Genomic DNA, 12281 nt, shown 5'->3' with positions numbered 1-12281 from the left:
AATACATTACTCTTCAAAAGTGAAATTTCCTTAGCTTATTACTCAATCAAGGAGCCGGTAATGTTGAGTGGAATATATAGAAAGATAAAGAAAATGTTATATCAAAATCATTAGAAACGTAAAAACACAAAGGAAGAGACGTCGAAAATACTAGAAAAAATAAGATGGAAGGTGAGGATCCATTAAAATTAAATTTGAAGATATGGCATGAAAAGACTCATTAAAATTTAGAAAAAGTTAAAAAAATCACATCAAGAAGAAAAAATAAGGCAAAAACAAGAACAAAATATTAAAACGCATACGAAAACATGGCCAATCAAAATAAAGAATATTTGAAAATGCTAAAGTGATCTGGTATGTCATAAACATAAGGGGACGAAAAATGGTCCATTACAATCACAGAAAAAGGGCCCATAAAAATAAGATATATACAAAGAGCCAAACAGAAGCCCTTCAAGTTACAAATGATATTAAATTGACAAAATAATAACCTTTGAAAATTAGAATGACAAAAAAATAAAAAACGATCATCGACATTAGAAACATCTAAAAGTGTAAACATCAAAATCATCCTAATTGGAAACATAAATCCCGCTAACAAATCATGTATTGAAATTGGAATTATAAAAATTACTTGAAGGACCCACAAAATTTTAAAGGAGAAGGCATTAATATGTAAAAAGGCCATAATACATCAAAACTACTAACACAAGAAAGTCTAGAAAGTAACCATCAAAATTAAAAAAAGGACTCATCAAATATATATATATATATATATATATATATATATATATATATATATATATATCAAAACTTATTTGAGTGTTACAATCTAGAATTAATTTTTCAGCTATCAAATTTAATTTCTATAAAGAAAACACCACGGCTCTTGAGGGCAGTCCATTCATAGATAATACCCAGCTCACGATTAGGCCTACGCAAAACAATCTATTACAGCAGACATAAAACTACCTATTCTAATAAAAGGCGAGAGAAACGAGTATCAGATTTCTTCATCAAACGTATAGACCTAGTAGGCCTATTCTAATTAATATTAACCGGAATTTCAATAATATCATAGAACAGTTTAGGCTTATCTAGGTTTTATTTTGCACTTCATAGGCACTATGACGTAATGGAACTTACCCCTTTTTACTTGATAGTTTTAATGTTGAAAGAGCTCCGTCCACAAACAGTCTCATACTCAATATGACTGGAAGCCAGGTTCAGCCATTCATATTTCATCGCTCGTTTCAAAGCACTTATCTGAGAAGGTAAACAGCACTATCGAACTTCCTTGGGTCTTTTCTCGTATCTTCCTCATTTCGTGGAACATAAAGAATCTATTGTTGTTTCTTTACTCCTCATGGAAAGAAAACAACTAAACATAAAACTATTATCTCGCATTATTTCGAAAGCTCATCGCTATGATGTTTTCTACTGATGATTCCTTCAGCTTTTGGTTTGCGTGTGTGACGCCTCCCGTCTTGACATAATGCGCAGAACGGGACGTTTTTGTTTTTTTGAATGTAAGTGAACATATATCGTATTTCTTGGATTTTGTTTTACTTAAAACATTTTGCAATATCTTCTATAATTCATATTATTTATTGAATGATTTTGTATAGTTTATTTTTATTCCCTTATTTCCTTTCCTCGCTTGGACTTGTATCATTCTGCTTTACCAACCAGAGTTGTGGCTTGACTAGTAATGGTATCATATATTAAATTATATTATGTCTTATTATATCATATTATATATGTATGATATATATATATAGATATATATATATATATATATATATATATATATATATATATATATATATATATACATAAATTTATATATATATATATATATATACATATATATATACATATATATTTATTTATATATGTATATATACACACACACACACACATATATATATATATATATATATATATATATATATATATATATATATATATATGTCTCAGTCCGGCAGCAGAGGGGTATGACCATATTTTGTTTAATAAAGTTTTTTCAATGCTAACTATTCCTCTAGAGCATATATATAATAATATCTGAGTGGGTGTAGAAATGTCACACTTGGGGAAATTGAGAAAAAAGAGAAAATCCAAAATGGCCGGTATGATATCTGGAAAATCTGTGAAATGCCCTAACTTCATAAGTATTTATGACAGAATGTAAATTAATAGGTCTTTGTGTATGCTTTTAAGTACAAGGAGTGCGATAAATAGGTTATTTTGATGATAAAAGTAAGTTTAAGCCCTAAAAGTTCCAGACAGCGGCCAAAAATGTATTTCTATTCTAACGCTCATAACTTGTGCAGATTATTATTGAAATTATGACCCTCAAAGTGTATACAACATTTTTGATGCATACAGTAGAAGCAGGCAATGTTAAATAAAACTAGTTTGACCACTAGTTGCCAACTGTCAGTTCTTCTTTGTGATAAGATTGAGCTGAGGGGGACTCTTATACGCGCTATCATTTTTATCATTCTATATATATATATATATATATATATATATATATATATATATATATATATATATATATATATATAAGCTGTATGCCCAAGTTTTGACTATGTCAGATTTCGGTGTTGTCCAGGTAACAGCTATGAGTGGTAAAACTAGTTTTATTTAACTTTATCTTGGCTTCTATGCATAAAAATGTTGTATGCACTTTTAGGTTCATAATTTTGTGGGTAGTAGGTTGGCCAAGGCACCAGCCAGAGTTATTGGGTCCAATGACTGGTCAGACAGTACTACATTGGTTCCTTCTCTTTAGTTACGGCTCATTTTCTGTTTGACTACACATACACCGAATATTTTTGGACTATCCTTTACATATTACTTTGCATTCTATCATAAATACTTATGAAGATAGAGCATTCCACAGATTTTTCAGACATCACAGCGGTCATTTTGAATTTTCTCATTTTTCTCAATTTCTTTAAGGGTGACATTTCTACACCCACTCAGATATTGTTATATACATACTCTAGATGAATAATCACCATTGAAAATACTTTATCAAACGAAAAGGTGATATGTAAAAATTTGCTTGTATGCTACTGGACTATATATATATATATATATATATATATATATATATATATATATATATATATATATATATATATCTATATATACATATATATATATATATATGTACATATATAGATATACATTTGTACATATATATATATATATATATATTATATATATATATATATAGAGAGAGAGAGAGAGAGAGAGAGAGAGAGAGAGAGAGAGAGAGAGAGAGAGAGAGAGAGAGAGAGAGAGAGAGAGAGAGAATATATATATATATATATATATATATATATATATATATATATATATATATATATATATAGGGAGAGAGAGAGAGAGAGAGAGAGAGAGAGAGAGAGAGAGAGAGAGAGAGAGAGAGAGAGAGAATTGCATATCATTGTAAGTTAAACTTGTATTATCAATTATCTCACGTGATTTAGAATCTTCAAACAGAAGTCTGATAAATATACTTTTACAAAAAACTTAAACCTCCATGATTCATATGATACAGCTCTCAGGTTAGTTCTAGATTCCTGAAGGATAAAATCTTCTTTCTACATATGATTACAAAAGAACAAATGAAACCTGATTTATAGAAGAAGAAGAAGAAGAAGAAGAAGAAGAAGAAAACAGAGGACATGAAACTTCACGACTGATTGGATATGTTGGTCATCCTACCTGTCATGTGACGTCATGAAATACAATACAGCTCAGGGCTTGACCAGGGGACTTTCAGTCCACTCAACGGAGGTCTCCAGAACCGGGATTTTCCATATAAATAAGCAGCAGGTCTTCAAGACGAATCACATTCAACCTCGAATCAGCAAACATCCGACATGCAACTTGTGAGTAGATGAATTTGAAGCTTACTTTTCCTTGTGGAAAATATGTATTATTATGTTCAGTTTTATTTTGTTCTTAGTGAACAATGGGTATTTTTTCCTTATCGCTGTTCTTTCGAGAAATTTCATGTTTGAAGGAAAACTAGAGAGGTGTTGACTAAGTGTATTTGTTTTTACAAACTGATTGATTGATTTAAAGTTTTCAGGCATCCATTTACAAATAAAAGTTCTAATTAAAATCAAGCATTTTTTTCTTGCCACTGTTACTTAGAGAAATTTTATTTTTAAAGAAAAACTATAGAGGGGTTGATTGAATGTATTTTTTTCTATAAATCAAAGATACTAATTATACATTTGTAAGAGAAAATGTAGAATAGCTTCACTGAGAATTAAATAGCAATACTAAAATGTTATAATTTCTTTTCTTATTTATCATGATGAAATGTCTTTATAATGCATAACTATCTTGCCCTTACAGATTCTTTTTGCTTGCTTCACTGCGGTGGCATTAGCTGCTCCTCAGTTCAGCCAGGGAAACTTCCAAACCTCGGTTCCTGTGGCTCAAATCCTTCAGGATGAGAGGTCAGCCAACCCCGACGGCAGCTTCAACTACGCCTTTCAGACCGACAATGGCATTTTCGTCCAGGCACAAGGAACTCCAGGATCATTTGGACAGTCCAACATCCAAGGAAGTTATAGGTAAATTCTTTTTAACTCAAGGGGTTAACTACAGCAGTATTATTGTTCATTGGCTAATTTCTACTTGGTAAGGGTAGAGGAGACTTTAGCTATGGTAAGCAGCTCTTCTAGGAGAAGGACACTCCAAAATCAGACCTTTGTTTTCTGGTTTTGGGTAGTGCCATAGCCTCTGAACCATGATCTTCCACTGTCTTGGAGTAGAGTTCTCTTGCTTGGGGGTATATTCAGGCACACTATTCTATCTGGGTTTTTTTTCCCTTCCTCACAATGCTGTTTTTCTATCTTGGAGCCCATGGTCTTACAGAATCTTGATTTTCGAACTAGGGGTTGTAGCTTAGCAAGTAATAATGATAATAATGAACTCAAATGTTTTAGTCTCATAGTAATGATTATTTCCTCATTGATAATTTTGATATGCTTATATGCATACTCCCGAGGGTCATGGGATGACAGTTGAAACTATTTTACACATATTTACCAAATCTTTAGAATTGGGTTATACTATAAATCTTGGTATTAATATTATACTCATAAGTACGTTTCCGTGGCCAAGGGACTGATTGCAGCAAATCCAACACAATTTTGCATGAATTTAATATAATTCTTGAATGAACACGGCTACACAATCTACCCATTATTTTATATTCTAACCGTTTATTTCAGTTTCCTCTTCCCCGAGGGTCTAACGGGCGAAATCAGGTACGTAGCGGACGAAAACGGCTTCCGTGCGGAATCTCCACTGTTGCCAACACCTCATCCACTTCCGGCTCACGCCATCGAACAGATTCGAATTGCAGAACAACAGAGAGCCAATGGCATCACTTTCGAATAGTTTCATCTTCCATATCACTGGGTTCTTTAGTTTTCTCTTAATAGTTACTTTTCATTGATGTTCTTTTTGTTTAATAAATCTGACAAGAAAAATTTATTTCAATTGAGGTGTCCTTAAACTTAAATGCACACACTTACACACATACACACACATGCAGTATATATCATATGTACATATATATATATATATATATATATATATATATATATATATATATATATATATATATATATATATATATACATATATATATATATATATATATATATATATATATATATATATATATATACATATATATACATATATATATATATATATATATATATATATATATATATATATATGTGTGTGTGTGTGTGTGTGTCTGTATGTGTGCGTCTGTGTGTGTTTTTTTATGCATCTATGGATTATCAGACATTGATAACCATTTTAATTTCCAAATATTTTGAAGAAATCATTTTTTTTTTTTAAATAAACGTTTTTATATATTACAAGAAATGGTAAAAATATTCTTGATTTACTGAAAGATCCTATAATTTGATCAACGCTATAGAGGTAAAGGTAAAAGTTATAGTTATTTCCATTGGTTTTGTTAGATGGGTCTTCCATATGAAGTGATTACACTGATTTTTTAATATATAACTTTTTCTATTACCCCTTAGCAATTGAAACATTAAATCATTAAGAAGGCGTCACAGAAAAACAATATTTTGGCTTCTGATGATGTACCATCAAAAGTTGTAATATGTTGACAAATAATTGATCCGAAATATCAGTACATTTACAGACGCCGCTTATTATTATTATTATTATTATTATTATTATTATTATTATTATTATTATTATTATTATTATTGTTGTTACTACTATTACTACTACTACTGCTACCACCACTACTACTACTAGCTAGCTACAACCCTATTTGGAAAAGCAGGATGCTATAATCCAAGGGGCTCCAACAGGGATAAATAGCCTAGTGAGGAAAGGAAATGAGGAAATAAATAAACTATATGGAAAGTATTAATAATTAAAACGAAATATTTTAAGAGCAGTAACAACATTTAAAGAGATCTTTCATATCTAAATTATAAAAAGAATCTTATGTCAGCCTGTCCAACGTAAAAACATTTGTTGCAAGTTTGAACTTTTGTTTTGCATCTCGCCTTTGATGTGTTTTAAGCGGCGCACTGTAAATGGAAAAGTACTGTGGGATCTGAAGAGCACATTTACTCTTCGTGATCTATAGCATTGAGCTATAAATCACATCAAGAAATAGAGAAGAAGAGCTCAATGTAAATAAAGATCCCCTTATTCAGTAAGTCAAATAAGGCACTAACATTTTGGGAAGGTTAAATTAAAAGATGGCCAACGAAGGTGATCAGGAAAAAACTATTGGGATTCTTCACATTTGAAAAACAAACTCAAACAGCTTGATAGAATCCATGGACCATAATGAAGATTTTTGTGCAATATCTAAACTTTGCTAAACAAATTAGTCTTCTGGGATATTTATTGGAGAGATACTTGCACAGTATTGGCGGGATGATACCGACGTTATAAATATTGATAAATATTTTGACCGTGTAGTGGTCGCTGAAGATCACGATGATTTATTTAAGTAGGATTTACTGGGAAATTGAATATACTGTACTTGGAAAAGAAGGAAGTACACGCAATACTTCTAGGAGAAGGAAACTCCAAAATCAAACCATTGTTGTCTGGTCTTGGGTAGTGCCATAGCCTCTGTACCATGGTCTTTCACTGTCTTGGGTTAGAGTGCTCTTGCTTGAAGGTACACTCGGACATACTACTCTGTCTTATATATCTTCTTGTTTTGGTAAAGTTTTTATAATTTATAAAGGAAATATTTTAAAGCCGTTACTGTTCTTAAAATATTCTATATCTCCCTGTTTTCTTTCCTCACTGGGCTATTTTCTGCTTTTCCAACTAGGGTTGTAGCTTAGCAAGTAATAATGATAATAATAATAATAATGATAATAATAATAACTGATGGGAAAAATCAGCGATCATATTTCGGTATAATCCCACCTAGCCATTACCGCTTGCCAATACATAAGAGGTTGATGTTTTTCTTTTTTCGGGCACGGCGGAGCAAAAACCATTAGATTTGGCAATACTTCGATAGATTCTAATGGTTTTTGCTCCGCCGTGCGCTCGCTTCACTAACCGAAAGAGATAAACATCAAGCTCCTATATAATGGGCGGTACTCATAAGGAAAAGGATATGCTTATACTTGCAAAATATGAAGGAAATCCTTCTACTTGTATTCATAAACATTTCAAGCAAAAGCTTCTACTTTTAGAGCAAAAGCATATCCTTATAATCACATAAAAGTAAATGGTTATACATAAAGAAGACCCTTTACTTCATATAAAGAGCATATGCTTCGAAAAAGCTGAGTCTGGTCAGTAGCAGACTGCAGTTCCAAGGGAAAGGTTGTTCTGTCCGATTCTCAGCACGATGGCAGATTTTGTGGATGTGAGGCATGTTAAACAATACATGCCCCGTTTACCCACACTTGATCGTGATTTCAAGATGTTATTCCGTTTTGAAGAACAAAATGTACAGTGGCTTGCGGACAGATATCTTGTCCACACCTGGAATCTCGATGAAATATCAAGGTTAAGCTATAACTTGGTGATATGCATTTTACATTTGCTTTTGCATGTATAAACAGTTGGGAGAATACGAAGGCTGTTGTATTCAGGGATGCATATATGTACAAACAGTATATATGTATGTATGTATGTATGTATGTATGTATGTATATATATATATATATATATATATATATATATATATATATATATATATATATATATATATATATGTGTGTGTGTGTGTGTGTGTGTGTGTGTATGAGTGTGTGTACAGTACATGCAAATATACTGTATTCATATAATATATAAATATAGTTTATATATATATATATATATATATATATATATATATATATATATATGTATATATATATACACACACATAAATATATATATATATATATATATATATATATATATATATATATATATATATATATATATATCGATTCGTACCAGAAATAGATTGTTCTAAATCCCAAACCTGAAATAATTTAGCTGAAATCAACTATTTCAATTCGGTTTGCTTTAAACCTCAATTACCTTTCGCCCTTAGTCCGGGTATCTTAGTTTCCTTCAAACTGCAAAGTTGAGCGTTTAGCGTCTTCAAAACTTTTCAACTCATATCCATAAATCAAATCACGTAGTTTATTATTATTATTATTATTATTATTATTATTATTATTATTATTATTATTATTGTTGTTGTTGAGGTTGTTATAAAACAAGAATGGAATTTTTCGCGAGTCCTAAAAGAATTCGGAAGAAAATCTTCTCGGATTTCCAAATGGCTTCAGAAGAAATAGCCATAGACTTAGTATGGAATTCTGAATGCCTCCAGAACGGAATCTCAGAACGGTATCGGAAGAAAACTTTCCCTGATTTCCAAATCGCTTCAGAAAAAGTAGCCATAGACTTAGCATGGAATTCTGAATGCCTCCAGAACGGAATCTCAGAACGGTTTCGGAAGAAAACTTTCCCGAATTTCCAAAAGTCTTCAAAGGACATAGCCGTATACTTAACATGGATTTCTGAATGACTCCAGAATTGAAATTTCCAGGAGCAGTCCTGAACAACTCCTCCCTGAGCTTCAAATGACTTCTGAAGACCTGATCTTCATTTTTTCAAACGTAGCCTGCAACACTTCACATGATCTGTATGTAGCTGGCGAAATCTAACCAAGGAATTGCGCGTCAATAGGAGTAAGAGGATATGAGTTGATGACTGGGAGAAGGATTTCACTTAACTCACAGAGATCGCGTTCTGGCGGAATAGGAAGCTCCCGGTAAGAATTATGTGTTACGTCTTCGGAACACCATCAACTACAGATGGTTTTGGTTGCTGCCGAAGTTGCCGATCGTTCGTTTTATATCGCCCGACCTATAGAAAGACACGGGATCTTCCGTTGACAGCTGAGCTTTGAAGATCATAATGTATGCGCCTTGAAGGATCCTTTGCTTGGGCTTTTGCGACGATGTCTTATTAAAGGAGACTCTTGGAAAAACTACGAGGCTTTGTATCAGTGTAAAAACGGATTGCGGGGAATGAGGATGGAGGCAGAATGGTTCAACTGAACGGTGAGTGACGTGTAGTTCTTCAACAGGATTGTCCCAAAATTCGCCATTGAAGTAAGGACATATCCAGACGATATTGGTAAATATATCATGTTGCTCGTCACTTACTTTGGCATGATAGTGTATGCGGAGAAATCGATAGTATTCATCTCTTTAATCATTGCCCAGATAGGTAAAGAATAAATGCCTTCGATTTCCCTAAGGAATCTGACAAAGTGAGGACTCGCGGCACTGAAATCTCTTTTGAAATCTAGAAGGACACTGACGAACTAAGGAAAAGAGACAATAAAATCTCGAGAGAAACAGATAATCTAATGAAAAAAGATCTTGAAAACTAGAAGACAGGAGAGAACAGCAAAGAGGAGCCTCTAATGCCAGAGGTAAGACACCTAAAGATAGAGAGCCTCTAATGCTAGAAGTAAGGCACCTCAAAATATAGATCGAAGACCCTCTAATGCTAAAAGTATGGAACCTAGAAATATATGTCAAAGAACTTCTACAGCTACAAGTGTGGGAGCTAAAGAGAGAGGTCAAAGAACTTCTAATGTTAGAGGTGTGGGAGCTATAAAGAGAGGTCAAAGAACTTCTAATGCTTGAGGTAAGGGAGCTGAAAAGAGGTCAAAGAAATTCTAATGATAGAGGTGTGGGAGCTAAAAAGAAGTCAAAGAACTTCTAATGCTAGAGGTGTGGGAGCTAAAAAGAGGTCAAAGAACTTCTAATGCTAGAGGTGTGGGAGGTAAAAAGAGGTCAAAGAACTTCTAATGCTAGAGGTGTGGGAGCTAAAAAAAAGTCAAAGAACTTCTAATGCTAGAGGTGTGGGAGCTAAAAAGAGGTCAAAGAACTTCTAATGCTAGAGGTGTGGGAGCTAAAAAGAGGTCAAAGAACTTCTAATGCTACAGGTGTGAGAGCTAAAAAGAGGCCAAAGAACTTCTAATGCTAGATGTGTGAGAGCTAAAAAGAGATCAAAGAACCTCTAATGCTAGAGGTGTGGGAGCTAAAAAGAGGTCAAAGAACTTCTAATGCAAGGGGTGTGGAAGCTAAAAAGAGGTCAAAGAACTTTTAATGCTAGAGGTGTGGGAGCTAAAAAGAGGTCAAAGAACCTCTAATGCTAGAGGTGTGGGAGCTAAAAAGAGGTCAAAGAACTTCTAATGCAAGGGGTGTGGAAGCTGAAAAGAGGTCAAAGAACTTCTAATGTAACGGGTGTGGGAGCTAAAAAGAGGTCAAAGAACTTCTAATGCAAGGGGTGTGGGAGCTAAAAAGAGGTCAAAGAACTTGTAATGCACGGGGTGTGGGAGCTAAAAAGAGGTCAAAGAACTTCTAATGCAAGGGGTGTGGGAGCTAAAAAGAGGTCAAAGAACCTTTAATGCTAGAGGTGTGGGAGCTAAAAAGAGGTCAAAGAACTTCTAATGCAAGAGGTGTGGGAGCTAAAAAGAGGTCAAAGAACTTCTAATGCAAGGGGTTTAGGAGCTAAAAAGAGGTCAAAGAACTTCTAATGCAAGGGGTGTGGGAGCTAAAAAGAGGTCAAAGAACTTCTAATGCAAGGGGTGGGGGATAGATGTTGCCAATGAGGCTTTGGGGAAGGCTCGGCGGCGTCTGTGGTCTTTCTGATGCGTAAACTTAATTAAATACAAGTAAAAACAGGGCATTAAATACGTACTATAAATACTAAACTCTTTTTTATCTTGACAGCACAAATGAACTCTTACAAGTTCCAACATGTAACTAAGTGCTCCCGAAACACGAGTCAACCTTTTACTTCTGCTTGTAGGATATCCTCGCAAGTAAAAGGTAATCATTATGAATATGGAAAGAAAGATTTGCTTATACTTCTACCTTTTGCTTCAGAGAATTACCTTGTACTTCTACCTTATGGTTACAAGGATATCCTTCATTTTTATGAATACCTCCTACTGGCAAGCAGTAATGCCTGGCTGGGACTCTACCGAAATATTACCGAATCAGCTGCATAAGAATATCATCTCACTAACAAAACGATTATAAAATGGTTATTCGCGAGATTTGGTATCCTCTCTGGTAAAATAAATCAGAAGAAAATGCAAAATAACTACATATGTTTTCATTATTTTTAAGCCACTGAAATTTCCTTCAAATAGTAGAAATATTAACAACTAAAGGGAAAACAATTATCCAGGATATTTAAACTGCTTATAAACTTTGTATTATCTAAAGACTTCTTATTTTATTTTTTCTAAAAAATACAATTGGGTGGTTAATTAGAATATAGAAAAAATAATGATGATAATGACTAATCTTATATGAGCCTGGGACAAGAAAGTAACAAACCTATATAGAAATAGCCATGAGCTAATCCAATGAAATATGACCATTTTGAGTCAAGTTTGGGAAATTGGCTATAAACCTTAAATAGTATCGCTATCATAATAAATATATGATACCAGTTTGGGCTGAACCTAATAACGAAATGTGATAATTTAAAGTAAGCATTCATATTATCATTCTAGAATCTAGTACCATATATAAGGTTACGTGCTATTGAAAAAAATGCCAAAGCAATAACTAAATGTTCAAGTAAAATGTATTCGTTAGCTCTTCAAGCATATTAAGGAAAATAAAAAGATATCTTGAAGATCAATGCCATAATAAGCATAATAGGAAGTTGAA

At 33.0% G+C, this 12281-nt stretch overlaps 1 protein-coding gene across 1 annotated transcript; it reads left to right on the top strand.

The window, feature by feature from the left end:
* The first annotated feature begins 3790 nt into the window (after window positions 1-3790).
* LOC137638064 (cuticle protein AM1159-like) lies at window positions 3791-5531 on the top strand. The gene is made up of 3 exons (XM_068370159.1): window positions 3791-3911; window positions 4387-4607; window positions 5271-5531. Exons 1-3 carry the CDS (start codon window positions 3903-3905, stop codon window positions 5437-5439), a joined length of 399 nt encoding a protein of 132 aa, XP_068226260.1. The 5' UTR covers window positions 3791-3902; the 3' UTR covers window positions 5440-5531.
* Window positions 5532-12281: the final 6750 nt, after the last annotated feature.

Source organism: Palaemon carinicauda, chromosome 3, assembly GCF_036898095.1.
Source record: "Palaemon carinicauda isolate YSFRI2023 chromosome 3, ASM3689809v2, whole genome shotgun sequence".
Lineage (NCBI taxonomy): Eukaryota > Metazoa > Arthropoda > Malacostraca > Decapoda > Palaemonidae > Palaemon > Palaemon carinicauda.
The sequence above is the reverse complement of the archived record's forward strand: the minus strand, read 5'-3'. Positions and strand labels throughout refer to the sequence as shown.

Coding starts and splice junctions, on each gene's coding strand:
- LOC137638064 (XM_068370159.1), top strand. Junction 4,608..5,270: donor AACATCCAAGGAAGTTATAG/GTAAATTCTTTT, acceptor CGTTTATTTCAG/TTTCCTCTTCCCCGAGGGTC.